We start from the raw sequence: 22,964 nt of genomic DNA on the forward strand, positions 1-22,964 counted from the left end.
AAGGAAAAAATTCAATTTAAAAAAATGTTTTTGTGTACAGGTAATTTTTGATCCTTTACAGTAAGACAACAGGAGATTTAATTAATACTTTTGACTTTAAACCAGTTCATTGCCCTTCCCCTACATGCCTTTGACTGAAGAGAATAAAGCAGTTCCAAGGGATAGGATACAGTACAGTATTATACAGTGGTTAACCATATTAAAGAAAAACAAAACTGTTTACTATGATTGGACTTCATGCTGATTAGGATATGTATCAGATGAATTGTGAGAAGAATTACTGGAAGATTACTGGAAGATTACATTACTGGAAGTCCAACCATGGCCCTTTAAGATTTATGAGCTAAGTTTCCCATGCGTATAAACATATATTCCCTGGTTATGTCTCTTAACAAAGATCAAAGTTAGTTCATAGACAAAAAACTGGAAGGTAATTTGATTAACAGTTGCATTTCATCATACAATTCTGTGTTGTATAGCAATAAAGCTGATTGGTGAACCTACCTTCTGGATCTTTTGTGCGGTGCCTCTGTAGCAGCTCAAATCCACTTGCTCATACATTGTTCATACTTTAGTGAAATGACTTAAGAGGTGGTTTATTCATCATCACATTTGTCATTTGAACAGTTTTTATTTCGTCAAATACAGGAATTTCATGTACAGAAGAGCAACTGGGAACTAGAGAATGAAATAGCTGTACAATATTTACACATTGAAACAACAAAATTGCTCTGCAAGAATATCCTCTGAGAGGTCAAATAATAGGAAATATCCATCAACAACAAACAGATAAAAATGACTAACATTAAACACTGACATTTATGCTTTTGGATCATTTTCGACTTACACTTCCTTAAAGAAAGTCGTGTTTTATTTTTTCTTTCCTAATCTTTCCAGGCATTAAATCCTCTCATTGTCTTTTGACACAAACAGAAATAACATAGCTTAGTTTTAAATACATTTCTCCTCAATCATCACTGCTTTCTAACCGAGGCAGGTAAAAACAAGAGATTATAGTTATTTTACTCACTTCTGTCTCACTGAACTCTAGTTTTACCTCCGGTGGTCTGATAGAAGCAAAAATTTGCAGGTGGGCCATTTTATGTATACCCCCTTAAAAGATTTGTCAAAAATAATTGCAATCCCTTCAAAGACCAACACAGTCTTTTCTAAAAATGTCCTTAAAGACCTATAAATTAAAAACCATGGTTGTCAAAACACATTTAGAGACAGCTTGTGTCTGTGTCTGTCAATATTCAATAGGTCCCTCCTCCCTCCCTTTGAATTTAAAGGAAAATCCATCATATTGATATAGTTCACTATCGTCTGTCTTTCAATAGGCTTCTTGAAATCAAGAGGTACTTTAAAATGGACTGCATAATAAATCAAATACTTTAAATGTTAAACCTCCCATGAACAAACCAACGGTAGCTTTCCTTGCTAGAATCAACGCACTACTAGCATCCATACAATGTTTCTAGTGCTATTCTCTTGTTTCACAAACTCTGGCTGCCTCCAGCTACTTAACACTGCAGGTAGATTTGTGAGTTTGGTGACTGGGGCTGTGGTCATCCTTCAGGCCTTGGCACTGAGGCTAAGCAACTCCATGAACGAGTTAAAGAGGCTCTCCAGCCAGCCCTGGTTTGCCATGCACTGCTGCACTACCTCCTCTTGGCCAGGGTCCTCCGCTGCCTGCTCAATACTGTCCGTCTGGTCAGGAAACAACAGGTCAGTTACATACAGCAAAATGGCCACAATGCAGCTCCAAAGAAAACTAAACAAGGAGAGCAAAAGATGCAAGGCTGTAACAACTGGCTTATAACTGAAACATAAGAATATTTTTGTGTAGTGGGTGAGAGGAAAAAACATGGTCAGGGGATGAAATTTTCACATATCAAATTCCTATTCATAGTACATTAGAGTTGTTTTGCACAGTTCTTGCAGTAAATGGTCATGAATAAGACATAACACATAAGAAGACATTTTTACTATAATTTGTCAGGCAAACTATCACATTACCAACTTTTACTGGTTGGTAGCAGAAACACGACAAGCCAATCAGAATGAGGTATTGTCATGACAGTCGGAGTGAGTGGGGTCACCAGGGGATTTGTTTAACTTTTGCTTATAGCTCTAAATGAAAGCAGTAACTATGGATGGGTTCAGAAAACACAAGAAATTTGGCACAGCTGGAATGAAGCAGTGGAGAAATCAACCCAACAAGTACTTAAGGAATGATTGAGCTCATGCTGCTAAGGCTAGGTGACCTGTAAACTGCTAATGTCAAAGCTGAGGTGAGTCCCAGGACTGATATGGTGGACTACTGTAAGCATGCTTTAAAAGTACTTGTGTAGTTGTGAAGTCTGTGTTTTTTGTCTGCTCTGGTTCTGCTTCTGTTTCTCTGCAGGGCTGGAGTCTGACAGGGGCGGGGCTGATCTCCTCTGAAGCGAGCGTCTTTTTTAAGCTGGCTTCTCCCACACTCGTGCCAGATGATCCTCGCTCTTGCCCTTTGTGTCTTGCCACAGATTGATCTCCTGGTCCCTGCCACGTTCCTCCAGATGACGTTGTAGTCTTTTGCTGTGCTTTTGGTTAGCTCATGTGAGTTTTGTTGATTCTTCCCTAACGGTGATTTTTTGTTCTCTTTAGTTTTGGTTGCTGAGTTTTTTCCTCCAGCAGTGATTTTTGTTTTTTTGATTGCCTGTGCTGCATTTTTCCCTGACGGCGATTTTTGGTTGTTGTTAATTTTTTATTAATAAAACTGTGTTAAAACTCTCTCTGCATTCTGGGTCCTCCCCTTCCTCCCATCCATAACACAAGTGGACCTTTTATTTTGAATTTTTTACCACTCTTCTCCTCTCTACTTTGGGCCACTCCCAGGCCAGTAGAGGACTGCTGGCCTGTTACAGGTCAAGGGACAAATTCACAAAGGATTTTATATTACCACTAGGTGTCCTCCCAGATGGTGCTAAAAGTTCCTAATGAAGAGTTGCCTCTGGAGAACTTTTCAGAAAGCTGCAGATAGACACTTTTTCAAAAGATCTTGGAGAACTCTAAGAGAAGCAGCATGGTTGACTCATATGTGTAACTGACATCACGTTTCACAAAATAACATACTATGTCTCCAGTGACTGGCTGACAGGTGTGCCTGGATTATCAATTGTTAATGCAAAGGAGCGCATCAAACACACTGTATTAGATAGGTAGATAGATATATGTGTGTGTGTGTGTGTGTGTGTGTGTGTGTGTGTGTGTGTGTACTAGGGATGTATATCTCCACCACTGAGGGCGATTCGATACGCATCTCGATACGCAGCCACCAATACGATACATTAACGATACACTGGAGCCTCTGTCGATGCGATGCAATGTGATTTGCTCCTGTTCACGATACGATGCGATTCAAAAATGATTTGATAACGATATGACTTGTTTACAAAGAGATTCAGTTCCATATGATGTGATCCAGTTTGATACAGTTAGTTGTGGTAGGAGAGTGTGCCCATATCAGATTTCTTATAGCACAACTCTCCTTTACTCTCTGTATCAATTTGAGAGATAATATGTAAAATATGTAATATTTGGTTTGTTTTTACTGAGCAAACCAATAAATCCTATTTTCAAAAAAAGACATAATTCAGTATGTATAGACAGAGCATTACATTTTATTTATAATAAGCAATCCTTACTCCGAATTATGTTCTCTGTCTGTACAATTTTACAAAACGTATAAAACTTCACAGTTTAACAGTTTCAGAAAGCACAGTATTAACAACGTGTATAGTTTGTTGTGCTACTGACGTAATTGATAGCTGCTCGGCATTGTTTGCAGATTGCGTTTGTACAGTTTACCTTCTTACTTGAAAAACCCAAAATATTGCCATACTTTTGAGTTGTTTGTCTTTTTCGGTGCACTGAATATCTCCTCCCTGCTAACATCGTTCTCGTTTCCCTGTTGTGAACAATGCTTGCGTCATTGAAGGAGGAGCAATGGTGCATTCAGGTTGCCTCGGAAAACACGACTAGGCAAGGAATAGTACTAGAACATGAATTAATCAATTTAACCATGGAATTTACCAATGCAGACAGGCTAGAAGAGATGCACCAGAAATTCACCTGTAAATTATATCCGATGTACCTTGAATCTACCAGTGCAGTCGCATCGCAAACGTTTGTATCGGATCACCGATATGAACCGGTGAATCTCGTCATCCCTGGTGTGTACGTATAGATAGATAGATAGATAGATAGATAGATAGATAGATAGATAGATAGATAGATAGATAGATAGATAGATAGATAGAGTGCATTCAGAAAGTATTCACACCCCTTCACTTTCCCCTCATTTTGTTATGTTAAAGCCTTTTTCTATAATGGATTAAATTCCTTTTTTTCTTTTCCTTCCTTCCTTTCCCTTTTTTGTCTTCAATCTACAAACAATACCCCATGATGACAAAATGAAAAAGATTTTTTGAAATTTTTGCAAATTTATTAAAAATAGAAAACTGAAATATCGCATGTACATAAGTATTCACACGCTTTGCTATGACACTCAAAATTGAGCTTGGGTGCATGCTGTCTCCACTGGTCATCCTTGAGATGTTTCCATACCTTGATTGGAGTCCACCTGTAGTGAATTCAACTTGGACATGATTTGGAAAGGCACACACCTGTATATACCCTGTTGATAGTGCATGTCAGAGCAGAAACCAAGCCATGAAGTCAAAGGTATTGTCTGTAGACCTCCGAGACAGGATTGTATCGAGGCACAGATCTGGGGAAGGGTACAGAAACATTTCCACAGCATTGAAGGTCCCAAAGAGCACAGTGGTCTCCATCATTCGTAAAAGGAACAAGTGTGGAAGCACCAGGACTCTTCCTAGAGCTGGCCATCCGGCCAAACTGAGCAATCGGGGGAGATGGGCCTTGGTCAGGAAGGTGACCAAGAACCCTATGTTAACTCTGACAGAGCTCCAGCAATCCTCTGTGGATATGGGAGAACCTACCAGAAGGACAACCATCTCTGCACCACTCCACTAATCAGGCCTTTATGGTAGAGTTTGCCAAAAGGCACCTACTCTCAGACCATGACCAAAATTCTCTGGTCTGATGAAACCAAGATTAAACTCTTTGGCCTGAATGCCAAGCATCACATCTGGAGGAAACCAGGCACCTCTCATCACCTGGATCATGTCATCCCTACGTGAAGCATGGTGGGGGCAGCATCATGGTGTGGGGATGTTTTTCAGTGGCAGGAACTGGGAGACTACTCAGGATCGAGGTAAAGATGAACAGAGAGAGAGATCCTTGATGAAAACCTGCTCCAGAGTGCTCAGGACCTCAGACTGGGGCGAAGGTTTACCTTCCAACAGGACAACGATCCTGAGCACACAGCCAAGACAACGAAGGAGTGGCTTCAGGACAAGTCCGTGAATGTCCTTGAGTGGCCCAGCCAGAGCCCAGGCTGTAATCGCTGCCAAAGGTGCCTCAAGAGAGTACAGAGTAAAGGGTCTGAATACTTATGTACATGCAATATTTCAGTTTTTTGTTTTTTTTTTATAAAAATAAATACAAAAATAAAATAAATAAAATTTCTTTTTCACTTTGTCATTATGAAGTATTGTGTGTAGATTGGTGAGACAAAAAAAATGAATTTAATCAATTTTGGAAAAAGGATGTAACATAACAAAATGTGGGGAAAGTGAAGGGGTGTGAATAATTTCTAAATGCACTGTATATACAACTGTGTATATTTGCACCACTGATGTAATGTGTCACTGTAGTGTATATACACTACAGTGACACATTACATCATATTTTGGTTTGATTAATAATTCTGACATGGCTGAAATATTCCAAATTCATCAGTGTTGCAAAACTGATTTTGTACAGATTTACAGTATTGTAGAGTTGTGCAAACCATCATCTGAAGTAACTGTTTTGACTTCTTGGTGAGCCAGATTGAGAGTCCTAGGTTGTCACTACGTTCTACTTGGGGGTAAGGAGATGTAATATGTTATCTTGTTAACTTCAGTGCAATTATTAACTGCAGTGGCAGGTGGGACCCAAAAACGCGATCAACACTTTTCAAGAGCGGAGTATGTGCAACATTGCCAGTTTTAGAATTTTATAATACTCAACAATACAGATAGGATAAAAGAGCAAAACATTAAATTAAAAAAATGGACCTAATACATTTTAGCATTTATGCCATCATCCTTACCTCCTTTTTACAATGCAGGAAGGTGTGATACTTGTAGTGGTGAAGGGAATGATACAGACTGTAGATCCGGCAAGTTTCAACTGAGAGCTTCAGATCCTGAAAGGTTGTGAGAGAAAAAAGACAGGATATTTTTCCCATCATTTTCTAGCTTTTCCCTCCCAAGCTATTCCCCCACCATTTGAAAAAAAGTACTACTGACAATAAAGGCAATACTGAAGAAAACTCTTTGATCATTCTTTATACTTAACGAGTGCCAGCTAAATTATCGAAGGGAATTTATCTTAAATATCCTTTATTACTCAAATCACATTTTCTCACTTCACTCCAATGTGGAGGTGAAAGGAATTTGACCTGTGGTGCATATAAGCTGCTTCTCCATGCCATAAACCACATCTCTAACCTCTGCCACTCTCCTCATATATTGAGAGTGACCCACAGAGGACAACATCTAATAACACACAAAAAACATTTTTTTGTTTGTTTGTTTTTGGATGATCCCTTTTAGATCTGGCTTCTGCCATAAAAAACAAGTTACATAGACTCCAATACTGTTTCCCTCCAAAATCTGCACAAACTTCTTCAACATTTTTTACAGCAATAATAATTAATGTGAATAAAATTTCTCTTTCCACTCTGCCACATACAATAGGCCTATGTCATGTCATGTCATGTCATGTCATAGTGACATTTCTGGGAAAACTACTCTCACATTTGTATTTGGTACAACATAATCTGAGGCTGATTTTATCCTTCATATGAATGTTAAACTCATGAAGAAACTCAAAACATATTCGACATATTCAAGATGGCGTAGTGCGAGTGGCAGCTTGTTACAGCAGCTCTGGACGTTTTTTCTTTCTATTAGTGTATTGTTGTGTTTTTCTCATGTTTTTTCCATCCCGAGTCTCAGTCGATTTTGCGTACGTATGGATGCACGACTGATGAGACTATTGATTTGCTATTTTCTGCTTTGTGGATTACTTAAATCAACTCCAGGAGATACAATGAACTTCAGGTCCACTGTTAACACACGGGAACAGCTGATCGCAAAATGAGCATACACCCAATGGAAATACCGGAGATCCTCAAGGAAATAAGGAGAAGGAGAAAGGGATACAGAGCTGGGGCGAAGTGCTGGGACAAAACATCTGTAGATTACCATTACAATTACTCATTTGGCAGACGCTTTTATCCAAAGTGACGTACATATGAATTCACACAGCAATGGCACAGCATCGGGGGCAGTTTGGGGTTCAGTGTCTTGCCCAAGGATACTTCGGCAAGTGGACTGCCAAGGCCAGGGATCGAACCACGGACCTCCTGATTGGTGGATGACCGCTCTACCTCCTGAGCCACAGCTGCCCTCCCAAATAAGGTGGAAGAGGTAATGGCACTAAACAGACTGCAGAGGGAGTACCGGGAGTGTAGCCTCATGTGTTTCACCGAAATGTGGCTAACGGAGATCCCGCTGGACTCGCACGTTGTGCTGGACAATTTTCAACTGCTGAGAGCAGACAGGAGAGCGGACAGGAGAGCGAAGGAGAGTGGTAAGAGTGATGTTTGTGAACAACAGATGATGTAACCCAGGGCACATCTGTATAAAAGAGTAATGCTGCACCAGAGACATTGAGTTGTTAGCCGTTAGCATTTGGCCGTATCATTTTCTGAGGGAATTCTTGCATGCCATCGCGATAACTGTGTACATTCCCCCATCAGCCAATGCAGCAACAGCATGCAAACTATTACACACTGTGATTTCACAACTGTAGACATCACACCCCCAGGCCCTCCTCTCCATCTCTGGAGACTTCAATCACATTTCCCTGTCCTCCACACTCCCAACCTTCACCCAGTATGTTAAAAGCTAGACCAGAGATAATAGAACATCAGACTCACTGTATGCAAATACTAAGGATGCTTACAGCTCATCACCCTCCCCCTGCTGGGCCATTCTGGTTCATCTGCTCCCTGCATACTGTACATACCTTCTATTAATGTCAACGATGCAAAAACCCAACCCAACACTGTCAAACTAGCTGGTTACTACTATCATCATCGTCACTACCACCTGACATCAGATGCCTCACCATCTCTGAACCAGCCCCCCTCCGAGCCAGTCTTAATCATTTTTGTTTCTGTTTTTTGTTTTTCTTGCATTTACATGTGCGAAACTGTACAACTGTAGATTTTGTATGTTACTCTTTGTCAAGTTAAGTCACTGCATGGCATTCAACCTCTGTAAATATCATGAAGCTTAACATGGATCTTGTCTGTTACACATGTTTTTGTCCACCAAGGACTGGTTCCTCTCAACCATGTACAATGTACAAAGGAAGTAAAGAGTATGACATCATAGCTTTGCTACTTCTGACCTGTTGCTTAGGAATAATCCTCTTGACCCAGTTGAGCGTTTTGCGATTGTAACCCTCCCCACCAAGGTGAACTTTGACAGCTCCAGATTCCAACGGGTCTGCTGTCATTTTGGGGAATACATGTAAAGCCTCCTGGAGAAAGGAAAGCAGAATGCAGTCAAAGGCATGAGATACAGCTGAAGTTGGGATTATGGTTGGGGTAAAGAAGATCCTTTTTTAAAAATGTATGTGCAGTCTCTATTTGTTTTAAACCTACACCAAGGTATTTACTGTAAATAATTATCAATTGACAGTCACTTCCAACAAACAAATTAGAAGGATGTGTAGATTTACCTGGTGCTGAGCACTCATGTTGGCTCTCCTCAACAATCTCTTCTTCTGTTCACTGAGCAGGCTATCAATTTTCCTCATGGGTGGGAGGTACAACTCATCTGAGGAGTTAAAGTAGTAGAACATTCATTTACATAAATCGCACATTTTAACCACTGTCACTGCCTATAATTATGAGAGACCTGCAAATGTGTTACCAGTATAAGAAGATTAAGTGATTTTAGTTGTGGTTTTCAATATGACAGTGCTGGCATGGTAAAGGTTGTTCTTCACCTTAATAATACCTAAACTGCAATAAATGCATATCACCTGCTCTATATTACCCTCTCTCATGAGAACCACATAAGATCTCAAGACATTTGAACATGAACATCTGAACACAAAGTGGAGATCCATTATTTTCCAGCAAAATACTGAGACGTAATTAGAGGTGCTGAGTGTCATTTGAGTTGTTAACATTTGAGCATGCCCAAAAACATGCAAGTAGGGTGCTTTCTCAAGTCTCAACATGTCTGTTTTCTCTTCCTTGATGTTACTATCATTGTTCCACCATGAACAATAATGCAAAATTCGGGGTATCACAATTAGGGACTATCATTGAGGCCACTCTGAAGATCATTGCTGTTAATCATTGTACTGTATGTAAAATACTGCACCGAGCAATGGATCAGTACTATTGACTTCCCCTAGAGTGGCTGCTGTACCTTCCTCAAATTTGTTCCAAAGGGCACAGGTCAAATCTTTGACTTTATATTCAGTTTCCATCACCATGGATCTTCCAAACTGATTCAAAATTGGACAGTGATCACGACTAATTTAGTCTTGTCAGAATATGAGCCTGGAATACCAAAGTTGAACACATTTAGGGCTCCATTTTCGATTCCGCCACCGGCGCAGCGCGGTGCAAAGTCAGGTCCGCTGTGCCGATGGGGCATGGCGGCACAGACTTTGGTAATTTCGTGTGCTGCGCCGCCAGCGCATCTCCTCCTCCTTCTCATCTCAGTCCCACCCAGTGGTGCAACTCGGAAAGAGGGAGAGGAGAAGGCGTGGAGTGGGTTTGACACAGCCGACACAGTCACACAGTCAAATTTTCACGAATCACAGCAGCTCCTTGCCTCACCTTTAAGAACACCGCTGGCCAGGTGCATGGCAAGTTTCGAGGATGACTGAGACTGCACAGGAAAGTGTCCGACGACCAAACTTCTCCCAGGAGGAGACTGATGTCACTCATGTCTCATGACATGCGTTTGTATTACTTTGCACATCCGTTTGTATATAATGTTCATTTTTTCTCAGTATATATACATATATATGTGTGTGTGTGTGTGTGTGTGTGTGTGTGTGTGTGTATATTGTTTTATATTCTGTTCTATATTTTGTGGTATATTTTGTTTATATATATATATTCTCAATTTAAATATTTTGTTTTTATATTTGCTTTTTATATATATAGTTCTCTCTCTTTTCTTTCTTTTCTATTTTATTCTAAATTCTATTCTTGAAAGGAGCACTGCAACAAAAACAATTTCCCCTCGGGGATGAATAAAGGATTTGTGATTCTGATTCTGATTCTAAATATACAGGAAAGCCCTCCGCAGTTGCAGGGCAGCCTATTACTCTGCACTAATATAGGAAACTAAGAACAATCCCAGGTTTCTCTTCAGCACTGTAGCCAGGCTGACAGGGAGCCATTCCTTTGAACCATGTATTCCTTTAGCTCTGAACAGCAATGACTTCATGAGCTTCTTTAATGATAAAATTCTAACTATTAGAGACAGAATTCATCGGCTCCTGCCGTCAACAGGTACTGTTTTGTCTTCAAACACAGAAACCGTAGAAACTGTTACTCAGTCTGTCGCAGTTTTAGACTGTTTTACTCCTGTCGACCTTCACCAACTAATTTCAATAATTTCATCATCAAAATCATCAACCTATATTTTAGATCCTATCCCGACTAAGCTGTTTAAAGAAGTATCACCTCTAATTGACTCTTCAGTATTAGACATGATCAATCTGTCTTTATAAACAGGCTACGTACCACAGTCCTTTAAAGTAGCTGTGATAAAACCGCTACTTAAAAAGCCTACTCTTGATCCAGGGATTTTAGCCAACTATAGACCAATATCCAACCTTCCCTTTCTCTCAAAAACTGCCAATCAGCTGTGCGACTTTCTAAACAATAATAGTTTATTTGAGGATTTCCAGTCAGGATTTAGAGTGTATCATAACACAGAGACAGCACTGGTTAAAGTTACAAATGACCTTCTAATTGCATCTAATAAAGGATTTGTCTCTGTACTAGTCTTATTGGATCTTAGTGCTGCATTTGACACCATTGACCATGGCATCCTATTGCAGACACTGGAACACTTCATTGGCATTAAGGGAACTGCGTTAAGCTGGTTTAAATCCTACTTGTCAGATTGCTCTCAGTTTGTACGCGTTAATGACGACTCCTCTGTGCTCACTAAAGTCAGCTATGGAGTTCCGCAGGGTTCTGTGCTTGGACCAATTCTATTCACCTTATATATGCTTTCTTGAAGTAAGATTATCAGGAAGCAATCAATAAATTTTCATTGCTATGCAGATGATACCCAGCTATATTTATCAATGAAGCCAGAAGAAACCTGTCAGTTAACGAGACTACAAGCATGTCTTCATGACATAAAGACCTGGATGACCTGAAATTTTCTGATGCTAAACTCGGACAAAACTGAAGTTATAGTAGTAGGCCCTAAACATCTTAGAAAGTCACTTTCTGATGACATAGCAGTTATGGATGGCATTGCGCTGGCCTCCAGCACCACTGTAAAGAATCTGGGAGTCATCTTTGACCAAGACATGTCCTTTCACTCCCATGTGAAACAAATTTCAAGGACAGCCTTTTTTCACCTACGTAATATTGCAAAAATCAGGCATATTCTGTCTCAAAATGATGCAGAAAAACTAGTCCATGCATTCGTAACTTCCAGGCTGGATTATAGCAATTCCTTACTATCAGGCTGCCCAAATTCGTTGCTGAATATTCTCCAGTTGCTCCAGAACGCTGCAGCATGTGTTCTGACAAAAACCAGGAAGAGAGATCATATTTCTCCAATACTAGCCACTCTGCACTGGCTCCCTGTAAAGTTTAGAATAGAATTTAAAATTCTTCTCCTTACTTACAAAGCCATAAATGGCCAGGCACATTCTTATCTTAAAGAGCTCATAGTACCTTATTGCCCCACTCGAACACTGTGTTCCCAGAATGCAGGCCTACTTATGGTTCCTAAAGTCTCAAAAAGCAGAACAGGAGTCAGAGCATTTAGCTGTCAAGCTCCTCTCCTGTGGGACCATCTTCCAGTCTTTGTCCGGGAGGCAGACACTGTCTCTACATTTAAGAGTAGGCTTAAAGCTTTCCTTTTTGATAAAGCTTATAGTTAGGGCTGGCTCAGGCTGGTCCTGGACCAGCCCCTAGTTATGCTGCTATAGGATTAGACTGTCGGGGGACCTCCAAAGATACACCGAGCTCCTCTGTCCTTTTGTCCCTCTCCATCTGCACGCTTTCATGTCCTACCACGGCGTGTTACTAACTTAGCTCCTTCCCCGGAGTCTCTGTGCTTTATTGTCTTGCAGGTTCCACAGTGGCTGAATCTGGATTGTGGATTGCAGCTGCGTCTACTGCCTTGGCCCTCCCTCTCTTGCTCTCCCTCTCTCACCCAACCGGTCGAGGCAGATGGCCGCCCACCCAGAGCCTGGTTCTGCCCGAGGTTTCTGCCTGTTAAAAGGAAGTTTTTCCTCGCCACTGTCACCAAGTGCTTGCTCATTGTTGGTTCTCTGTAGATAAAAGAGCTTGGTCTGTACCAGCTCTATATGGAAAGTGTCCTGAGACAACTTCTGTTGTGATTTGGCGCTATACAAATAAAATTGAATTGAATTGAATTGATGTCTAAATATGAGGTCCTTAGATGGTAAATCCTCGGCCTTCTCCTCATCCTCCTCAGAGCAATGATGTACTCCATCTTTGTAGATAACGTTAAGCATTACAATGATTACATTTGTATTTGGAATGAAATGACGTGGGTAATAGCGGACAACGATCATCGCTTCCATTTTTTCCATGTGTCTGTCTCTAGAGTGCTCTGAAATAGATGCAGTATATATGCTCTGTAGGATGCCACGGCTGGTTGACACAGCGACGTTAATTGATTAGTTTGCATCCCTGTTTCAGCTGTGTACATTCGGTCAGGGTGAGTGACCAGTATGCGTGCCGAACGCGCTTGCGATGTCGTCAGATGAGATGCTGATCAAAATATAGGTCTGACTGTATGTGCTGACTCAGATAGCTGCATTGAATCGTGGTTGTTGCTAATTATCGATCGCAGTGTGCGTTCGATGACTGACCGAGCACTGCTGAAAACACCATGAAAACCACACTGCCATCTTGTTGAAGGTGTAATATATGGTGTCATCAACCACATTTTCAGTGGATAGCCGTTATCACCTAGCAGCCACCCATCCAGAGGGGTGTCCCCCTGAAAGACTGTAGGGATGCTAGAATTCGCCAGGATGAAAGAGTCATGTGCCGACCTGGGGAAAGTGGCATACACATTTGTCACCAGGCAATTTGAGTCACAGATCACCAGACATCCCTGTTTTACCTGTGTACATTCGGTCAGGTTGAGTGACCATTACATGTGCCGAACGTGCTTTCGATGTGGTCAGATGAGATACCGATCAAAATATATAAATTTAGGTCTGACTATATGTGCTGACTCAGATAGTTGCATTGAATTGCGGCTGTTGCTAATAATTGATCGCAGTGAAATGCCAGACACTGTGGAAACCTGACTGAGGTGTTGGTGATGTGAGCACATGACTCCGCCGGTTTACGAAAATCCACTTGCGCTGCCGGCTCACAGAGTTGACCAGGTCTGAGGTGTGCAGTCTTTTGGGTGAAAAAGCTTCTGTTTTAGTCTGTAGCTGTGTTTGGAAAAACAAGGATGCACTGTTTACTGAAAATCCTCCTGAGTTTCTCAGATACTCCAGACATGCATGGAATGACGATGTTGTGTTTGTTCTTTTTTTCAGCATCCACAGTGTTGGTGTTCTTCCAACACTGCGGGTGGTGAAGAAAAGAAGACCACACACCCAAATACAAGAAAAGCAATCTAATGTATGCAGTAGTGAGAAATGCACAAAGTCGCAGCATTTAACAAAAGCATGGCTCAGCACAGGAGGGCAAACTCAGGTCAAGACTTAGCAATTTACCTCCACCTGAAAGATAAGAGACATTCATTCAAGGAAAACAACATACACATTGTGGATAGGGAGGACAGATGGTTTGAAAGAGGAGTAAAGGCTATTAACCTTAAAATAGAGAAACTATCCCTCAACCAAGGAGAAGGTCTACAACACCACTTGTCCCCCACCTACAATGCTTCCCAAGAGAGTTGACAACTACCTCATGTGGGACTGTTGCTACACAACCAGGAGCACTAGAAACCCAAGTGGTAACATTGACCTTGATAACACCACCATAAATCCCCACCAGTCAATTAGACCTGAAGAAGCACCTTGAATGAAAGGTCCAGTTTCCCTTGCTTCAACCCTCCTTGGATAACCATGACCTGGAGAATCTTCACTGAGACCTTGATAGTTTGTTTTCTAACTTTGAAACAACTTGAAATTGAACGATAAATTCTGGCAGTAATATTAACATTAACGTTACAATTATGGAAACGTTAAAACATGCAAAAAAAATCAAAGTTTAAAAGATAGTGAGAGGAAATGAACATAGTAAGGTATAAGGTTAAATATCCAGTGTTTTGTAATTATAGAGTTGACAACAAATTGGAGTTGAAATATATTCAATTACTGTAAATGTATTGAATATGTTAAACACAAGACATTAAGGACATTCCTAACAGACTGCCTGCAAATTGAGGAGTTCAGCACAATTAGGTATCTTACCCTCACCTTTGTCTCTCTTTATCTCATCTCTCCCTTTCCCTGTTTTGTTTCTTCTTTCTCTTTTTGCTCTCTCTCCTGCCTCAACTGTCACTTTGATCCTTCTGCTTTTTTCCTTTTCTTTCTGCTCCTTTTCTTTATGTTGTCTATCCTGTTTCTTGTTCTCTCTTTGCTCCCTGTTCCTGTATGTCTCTCTTTCAACTCTCTCTTTATGCTGTCTCACATTCCTTTCTCTCTCTGGTCATTTGTTTTTTTTCTGTCTTGCCTCCATCTCTTTCTGCTCCTCCCCCTCTTTCATTCTCCCTTTCATTCTCCCATTGTATTTCTCTCTCCTCCTTCCTCCTGTGGTTCAGGAGGTAGAGCAGTTATCCACTTATCAGAAGTTCAGTAGTTAGATCCCTGGCCTTGGCAGTCTACATATCGAAGTGTCCTTGGGCATCCCAAACTGCTCCCGATGCTGTGCCATTGGTGTGTGTTAAAGGTGCTATATACATGCATTCCCACCTCTTTTGCTCTCTGTACTCCTTTTACCTCAAGAAAAAAGTAATGTGATATTTCACATTAGAACACATTTGTGTCTATTTATAATTATACTTTATGGCGGTGAGGTGGCAGATTGTAACCATCTGAAATAGAGCTGGGCGGTATCCAAATTTTGTTACCGTCAAACTTTCCCCACATTTTCCCGGGGTATACGGTATTACCGTGACTAATACCGTCAATGCGTCAATGCTCACGCTAAGAAGCACCAGTCCTAACTTGTAGCATGCCAGACTGACGGGGAGAAACTCAGTTAAAATCCTCTACCAAGCATTGCCACCCAAACGACAAATAATTCATACCCCACAAAATTATGCGCGCATGTAACGAAAACACGAAAATAGCGCACGTCAAAGGTACGGTATCTGCTGATTTCACTACTTCACGCAAACCTCAAAAGCCCGGTATCACATGAAAACAGAGAGTCTGATGATCACGAAGATGTCTGTATCCTCACTGTTTGACGAAAACTCGGCGAGCTAACAGCCAAAAAGGGTAACAAAAAAAACTTCGCTAAATCATAGAGTATGTTTTACCTTTGCTTTTTTGTGGTCAAAAGTTCGAGCCCGAAAAAACGCTGCTAATGTCTCCTCCTATGACTCTGTGTTAGTTTGAGATCAATCATGAGGGTACTGCTTGTTTACATAAAGAGGAGGCGGTATCTAGAGTGGAGGGAGCGCTCTTCATGCAATAACCTATCTCTGGGGTTACTTCCTTCTGGATCGTCATTGGTGTTTCTATGGTGAATGTGGGCGGGTCACTGAGCTGTTGACCGGTGTAACCACGCAGTTAGTTTCACTGCTCCGTCTCATGAAGGAGCAGAGCGCTCACAGAGGACTCTGCTGAGCAGCCCGAAGTGTTATTTTACTGTTTTATTTGCTTTTCGTCCTTTTATGAGAGCTAAGAACAATAGCAAGCAGAAAAAGGCTGAGAAACTGTTTTCAACAGAGGAGTTTCTCCGTATGCTTGTATGACATAACGGTACTCTGCTCAGATGCGCCTAAATGAGCGCCTGCATGCCTGTGTTAAAACATCTGTACGACTGCTCGGGTTCATTCTTAACACGTACTTTTGCACAGTCACCTTTTCCTCCAGTAAAAATTCAACCAGATACATTGAACAGAGTGGACTTCATTTTTCTTATGACAATGCTACAATTATGTTAGACCCCTATAGACCTATATGCGCAGCATTTTTTTTAAATGACGGTAATGAAACTGATATGTTGCTATTTTTAGATACTGCGGGATACCTATTACCGGATTACTGCCCAACCCTAATCTAAATACACCTCACCCTGCTAACCCACCCACCTAATGTGAAAGGCCCTCTCTACAGCCAGTGAGTGGTTTGTCTGTTCTAGGATACAGTAGAAACATGGTGATGCAACATGGCAGACTGTGAAAGAAGGACCCATATAAAGGGTTCATTCTAAGCTAATGAAAATGCAATGATTCTTGTGATTGTACATAAATTTAAAATACAATTATGATTATCATATTCCATTTCTGCCAATGGATCCCCTACATCCTACACACTGGACCTTTAAGTTACAGTGTTTGAGTACTTCCTCCACCACTGGTGGAAGGGTATAAGGTTGCTGAGGTTCTTTTGTTACTCTCCTGCACATGGTGTTTCAATAAATGCTCTTTCAAGGGTTGAACTGATTTCTGTCTTGGTCTCATCACTCATCCACATTTGAAGGCCAACGTAACAATCTAAATCAAAATATTCAACCTCTGAAGTACAGGTCTAGAGATGGATTTTGACATTCATCACGTGCATGTTTACACTGAATGCGAAACACTTTTAAAAATGTTGGTTTCTTTCTGGTCCATGATTCATGATTTGGCCAGACTTCCAAGCAGAACATGATATTCCAGGACATCATGGTTACTGCTTGCTGTTAAGGCAAGGTTATGTGTACCTTCAGCCTCAGTTTCTTGTTTACTCACTGTACATTACTAGCAACTGTAACAGCTATCTATCACACTAAACAAGGTGACTTTTGAGAAAATACATTCAACAATCTGAAATTCTGCAGTATGCCATTGGGAATTGTTAGCTTTGCAAAAGCACTGGTGTGGTCCTTGAAAACCAACCAACCAGTTTGGTGATCTGGTAGCTAGCAAACTGACAGTAAAAGGCCATTACTGTGTTTCTGGACAAGTCACTACAATTCTCAACTCATTCACACTTTCATTGAAGCCTTTCAATCAGGTTCCTCTGTCTGAGTGCTCACCATCAGTGTCTTCCAGTGCTTGGATCATATCAGGGTCGAGTGCTGTGCTGACCAGCATCTCCACGTAGCTCCTGAACATCTCCCTCATGGCTCGAATGTTAACTCCACCCCTCACAAAACCTAAAACAAAAAGCCTTATTATTATTATTATTATCCTTATTATGAATAATAATAATACTAATAATAATGTATGCATTAATATGTCATTAGCAAATGAATGTGTACTACACACATGGACGCGCACACACACACACACACACACACACACACACACACACACACACACACACACACACACACACAGACCAGCTGACCTTCGTCATCACTGGGTGGGGAAGAGTCAGAGGAGGAGGAGGAGGAGGAGGAGGAGGAGGAGGACGAGGAGGATAGCACCTCCTTCAGCCACTTCTTCCTCTTCTTGGGAGGAGGCCCTGCATTGTCCTTCGAAGTCTTCGCTCTGGACCGACACTCTATCTTCTTCACTCCTGTTCTCTTATCCTCCTTCAACCTTGCAAACTCCACTGTGCCATCTCTCCTCTCTCGTGCCTCTCTCTCCTTTTTCTCTTTGTCTGGATCCTTTTGTCTGTCCTTATCTTTCTCCTTCTCTCTTCCATCCTTTTCTTTCTGCTCCCTTGCTCTCTCTTTATCCCTCTCCTTCCGTTCTCTGTCTTTCTGCTCTCGCTCCTTCTCTCTCCACTCCCTCTCGTGTTTCTCATTTTCTCTGCACTCCTTTTCTCTCTCGTCTGTCTCTTTATGTCTTCTCTCCCTTTCTTGTATCTCGCTCTCTTTTTGCTCTCTCTCCTGCCTCTGCCAGTCACTTTGATCCCTGTGCTTTTTTTCCTTTTCTTTCTGCTCCCTCTCTTTCCCCTCCCTCTCCTGTATCTCCCTCTCTTTTTGTTCTCTCTCTTGTCTTTCCCTTTCTTTCCTCTCCCTATCCTGTTTCTCCTTGTCTCTTTGCTCCCTGCTCCTTCTGTCTCTCTCTTTCAACTCTCTCTCTTTTTGCTCCCTCTCATATTCCACTCGCTCCCTGTCTCTTAGCGCTTTCTCTCCTTTCTCTTTCTGTTCCTCTTCTCTTTCGCTCTCCCTCTCATTCCCCCATTCAATTTCCTTCTCCTTTTCTCTACACTCCCTTTCTTTTCGCTCTCTGTCCTCTTTTTCCCTTTCTATTTCTTTCCTGTTCCTCTCTTTCTGCTCCCTCTCCCATTTCTCCTTTTCTTTTTGCTCTCTTTCCTCTTTCTCTCTCCTCTCTCTTTCCTTATGCTCCTTTTCTACTTTCTCTCTGTACTCCTTCTCTCTTTGTTCTTTTTCCCTTTGCTCCTTCAGCTCTCTCTCCCTCTGTTTCTCCTTCTCTCTGTCGTCTCTCTCCACTCGAGGTGGGGTTTGATTGTGAATCGTGGGCAGCTGTTTAGGTAGTGACTGCCGCCTGCCAATCAGTAAGGGAAAAGACACAGAGTGACTGAAGCTACTACGTCTGAAGACCCAGGGAGCTAGTTAATTATTTGATATTTGATATATTCTTTTTTTCTGACTGAATTTGGTTCAGATCTGTGGTTTTAGTATAGCTGGACCTCTGGAGAATGACAGAAACATTTAACAAGAAAATCAAACTCAGCCTTACCTCAGAGTCTGACCAGCCCTATGCCATGGCTTTCGAGAACACACTCTGACATAATCTTTCTTGTTGATGTTTTCCAAGAACTTCACATACAGACGCTGGTAGCGCATTTTCGCATCACCAAAGTAACCCAGATACTGAGGGAGGACACATGAAGAAAAAGAATGACAAATAGTATCATTCTATATGAAAAATCTAATTACGTTACACAACGTGAAAGTCAATCAAAACATCCATCCATCCATTTTCTATGCCGCTTATCCCTTTTGGGGTCGCGAGGGGGCCGGAGCCTATCTCGGATGTCAACGGGTGGGAGGCGGGGTACACCCTGGACCGGTCGCCAGCCGATTGCAGGGCACAAACACACAACCATTCACACTCACACTCACACCTAGGGGCAATTTAGAGTCACCAGTCAACCTAATGAGCATGTTTTTGGTCTGTGGGAGGAAGCCGGAGTACCTGGAGAGAACCCACGCATGCACAGGAAGAACATGCAAACTTCACACAGAACAGCCTGACCAAATCAAAACATATAAATAATACTCTTGAATGTCCAAAAAAGTGAATGATCTGAATTCTGAGAATTTAAATACTATACCGTGTTTAGTCCTTTCCTTCTTCCTTCTTCTTTCTATGAAAATACTACAGCAGTGTGCACCCTTGTTTTACACTTTTGCTGCTCTACAGGTTTCTTGCATTTCAGCGTTTCAGATTCAGGACAGGAAAACAAAGCGTGAATACTGCATATGTATAGATGTGGGTAGGTCTGGAACCAGGCTACAACAAATTATCAGTTTGACCTCTAATCTACTAAGTAAGTTAGTGTTGTTTAGTGAGTCTGGAGTTAAATGTAAGTCTGCTGAAAAACTCACATTACTGGTTGCACAGAACTGCCGTTGACCATCTTTAATCTCTGGGCTGAATTTCTGGAGCAAGGCTTTCTGCACCCTCCAGATGGGTGGGGGTTCTCGGCCTGTCTGCAAAGCCATCTGGTGACAAACACACACAGTGTATAGTGTAAATGGTAAGTTATTTATTCACCATACATTCTTCCTGCAAGCAAGAAGTACTCACCTTAAGAGTCCCAATGTCCTCAGTTCGAACCACAAACTCATCCCGCTCACGAAAAATTCCCTCGCCTCCGCTCTCACTGTCCTCCTCCTCACTCTCACCAGCTATGGCAGCATCAGCCTGTTTCTTTGCCAGGTGGAGGGAGGTAAGACGCTGGGATGCTGGGGCCTCTTCCGGAGTTGGAGGTGATGGTGGTGGAGAGGACGATGAAGAAGGTGAGGAAGAGGAGGGTGAAGGGTGCCCAACTTCAGGTTCTTGGTCCTGATCAGAGGATGATGGGGGAGGTGTGGTGGATGGAGGAGGGATGGACTGGCTCAGGGGAAGGTTGGAGAGGGGTGAGGACAAAATGGCTGGAGGGGAGGTGGAGGGGGGTGGGGAGGTGCCTGCAGTTGGAGCCGGTTGGAGGGAGGGCTGCTGCTGTTCAGAAAGAGGATAAGTTGGATCCGCCTCTTTCTCTTCCTGCTGGATTGGCAGTGGGAAGGGCACGGACAGACACAAGGGTGGGAGGGGTGATGGTGAAGAGTAGGTGGGTGGCGAGGCGGAGATAGATGGTGATGGTGATGGAAGTGCAGGAGCAAGTACAGGTCCTGATGGAGAATCTGAAAAACAGGGTAAGAGGAACAAATGATAAAGGTACCTTCTAACTGTTACAAGTTTTTAAAATCACAGGAAATAACTTTGAGGTCACATTTTCATTTATTGGTTTGTTGTGTTTTTTCATGACACAGGATTATGGCACAGGACTCAAAACAATTGTCTTATAATTTATATCCCTGATATTGTGCAAGACCCTCAACCACTGTGCAGGTGCCTAAATCTACCAGTAAGAGTCTTGTATGCAGCAACAACACGATCCACTAATGAACAGCCATCTGATTTATTTTAGATAAATAATATCGAAGAAAGGTCCACTCACTAGCTTTCTGTTGGCCCATTCAGTGAATGGTGTGGTTGGCTCAGTTGACATGAAGTTGGGTCAGACAGAGGTTAAATTCTCCCCCATATACAAGCATTACATGACTGTCGTTCCATAGCTTGGTCGCATTATGAAAGGTAAACCAACTCCATGACAACTGAGTGACTCCATTTGCTGAGGCCACAGGACACAGTTGAAAGCTTTGAGAAGCCAGTGACTAGACCCTGGGTTAAGATTACTTTGTAAAATAAGTATTTCCAAGTTCAACAAATCCATTTTTTGAGCAGGAGAAATGTTGACTCCTGGTTAATATTCCTTGTTACAGACAGTTTTAAAAAAAGCCAAGGTGGCAAAAGAAAACAGACATATGAGTAAACACATCCATTACCTTTAACATTAGACACCTCCAAAATCTGCATTTCAGACATCCTTTCTTCTTCTTCTTCTTCATCCTGCTCTTCCATGGTTCCCTGATCTTGATTCTGTGAATCTCTCATTATTTCTTCATCAACTGCAGTCTTCCCTCTTCTCTCCTCCTCCTTTTCTCCTACTTGCTCAATCTCCCTCTCCTCTGCTTTTTTCGACTGTGGGGACAACATAGTTTGTTCTTCCTTGTCCTGTATGTGATGTTGATTATACGTGAGGGCCTCCTCTTTTCCATTCTCCATACTGGGGATGAGGGGAGGCATGGCAGGGAGAGGGGGGCTGAGTGGTGAATCCTGTGGAGTAGGTGTGGACAAGGTGGGTGGGACTTTGATGATGGCAGAAGCCACTGCAGCAGCCAACGAGTGTGGGGTGTCATAGAGGGCAGAGATAGCAGATGAGATGCTCTTCTGCAGGTCCTGATTCTTACTGACCGAGTCCTCCTCATCAGAGGAGAAGGAGGGCAGCGTCTCCAGGTTCCTTTTTAGCTCCTCATCAAGAGGCTTGCAGGGACTCGAGCAGCTGCTGAGAGCCAAGCCAGGCCCCTCACCTTGCCCTCCTTCGCTGAATGTTCCTGTAGCCTGCTGTGGGGGAGTTGGTGGCAGAGGAGGGGGAGGCGGGGATAAGGGCCTGATCCCTCCCTTCAGAGAGGAACAGGGATTTGGGGCTACCTGCTCACCTCCATCATGTCCAAGCTCAAGGCCTGACTGTTTTTTGCCTGTCTTCAGGAAGTCCAAAAAAGAGGCCATGAAGCCAGGTTTAAAGTCGAAAACCTTCTCATCAGCCTGCAAAAGAGCAGAATCTCATCACTGATGCATCACAAATGATTTTTTTAAGGTGGCTGCAGACCAAATTGTTACCGTATCTTTCTAACCTTAAAAAGTTATGATTATGGTGAGCAAACAGTTGCCAATTTACACATCCAGCAGACACAAAGCATGAATTCATGATGAGTATGTCAAATATATCCTTTCTTTCAGCTTTGGTTTGGTCTCCGTCACCTCCAGAGGAGAAATGTTTGGCTGTATAACTATCATCATCAATTAAACTGATTTATTTCTGAAGTAACTGACTAGTCAATTGGTATATAAAACGTCAGAAAATTGTGAATTGTGAAATTGTGAATTGTGAAATTGTGAATTGTGAAGTCCAACACAACATCATCAAATGTCTTGTTATGTCAAGCCAACAGTTCAAAACATAAGATATTCAATTTACCATCACATAAGAAATGCTTTGACTAGGAACCATCAGACATTTTTGCTTGAAAAATGAGTTTGTAA

General features: G+C 42.0%; 1 protein-coding gene across 3 annotated transcripts in view; it reads right to left on the minus strand.

Annotated features, from left to right (window-relative positions):
- Positions 1-595: 595 nt before the first annotated feature.
- Positions 596-22,964, minus strand: part of prr12b (proline rich 12b) — a 63,668-nt gene continuing 41,299 nt past the window's right edge. For 2 of the 3 annotated variants that reach the window (XM_070980400.1, XM_070980401.1), the window contains 10 exons: positions 21,647-22,466; positions 20,346-20,941; positions 20,144-20,260; positions 19,272-19,405; positions 17,968-19,076; positions 17,654-17,773; positions 8,926-9,023; positions 8,593-8,724; positions 6,221-6,316; positions 596-1,710 (listed from right to left, as the gene is read on the minus strand). In XM_070980400.1, the coding sequence (XP_070836501.1) occupies positions 1,576-1,710; positions 6,221-6,316; positions 8,593-8,724; positions 8,926-9,023; positions 17,654-17,773; positions 17,968-19,076; positions 19,272-19,405; positions 20,144-20,260; positions 20,346-20,941; positions 21,647-22,466 (3,357 nt within the window). In that variant the 3' untranslated portion in view covers positions 596-1,575. The remainder of the gene's footprint in view (positions 1,711-6,220; positions 6,317-8,592; positions 8,725-8,925; positions 9,024-17,653; positions 17,774-17,967; positions 19,077-19,271; positions 19,406-20,143; positions 20,261-20,345; positions 20,942-21,646; positions 22,467-22,964) is intronic. The other variant, XR_011603084.1, reaches the window with a different exon arrangement.

The sequence above is a fragment of the Chaetodon trifascialis genome, chromosome 15 (genome assembly GCF_039877785.1).
Source record: "Chaetodon trifascialis isolate fChaTrf1 chromosome 15, fChaTrf1.hap1, whole genome shotgun sequence".
Lineage (NCBI taxonomy): Eukaryota > Metazoa > Chordata > Actinopteri > Chaetodontiformes > Chaetodontidae > Chaetodon > Chaetodon trifascialis.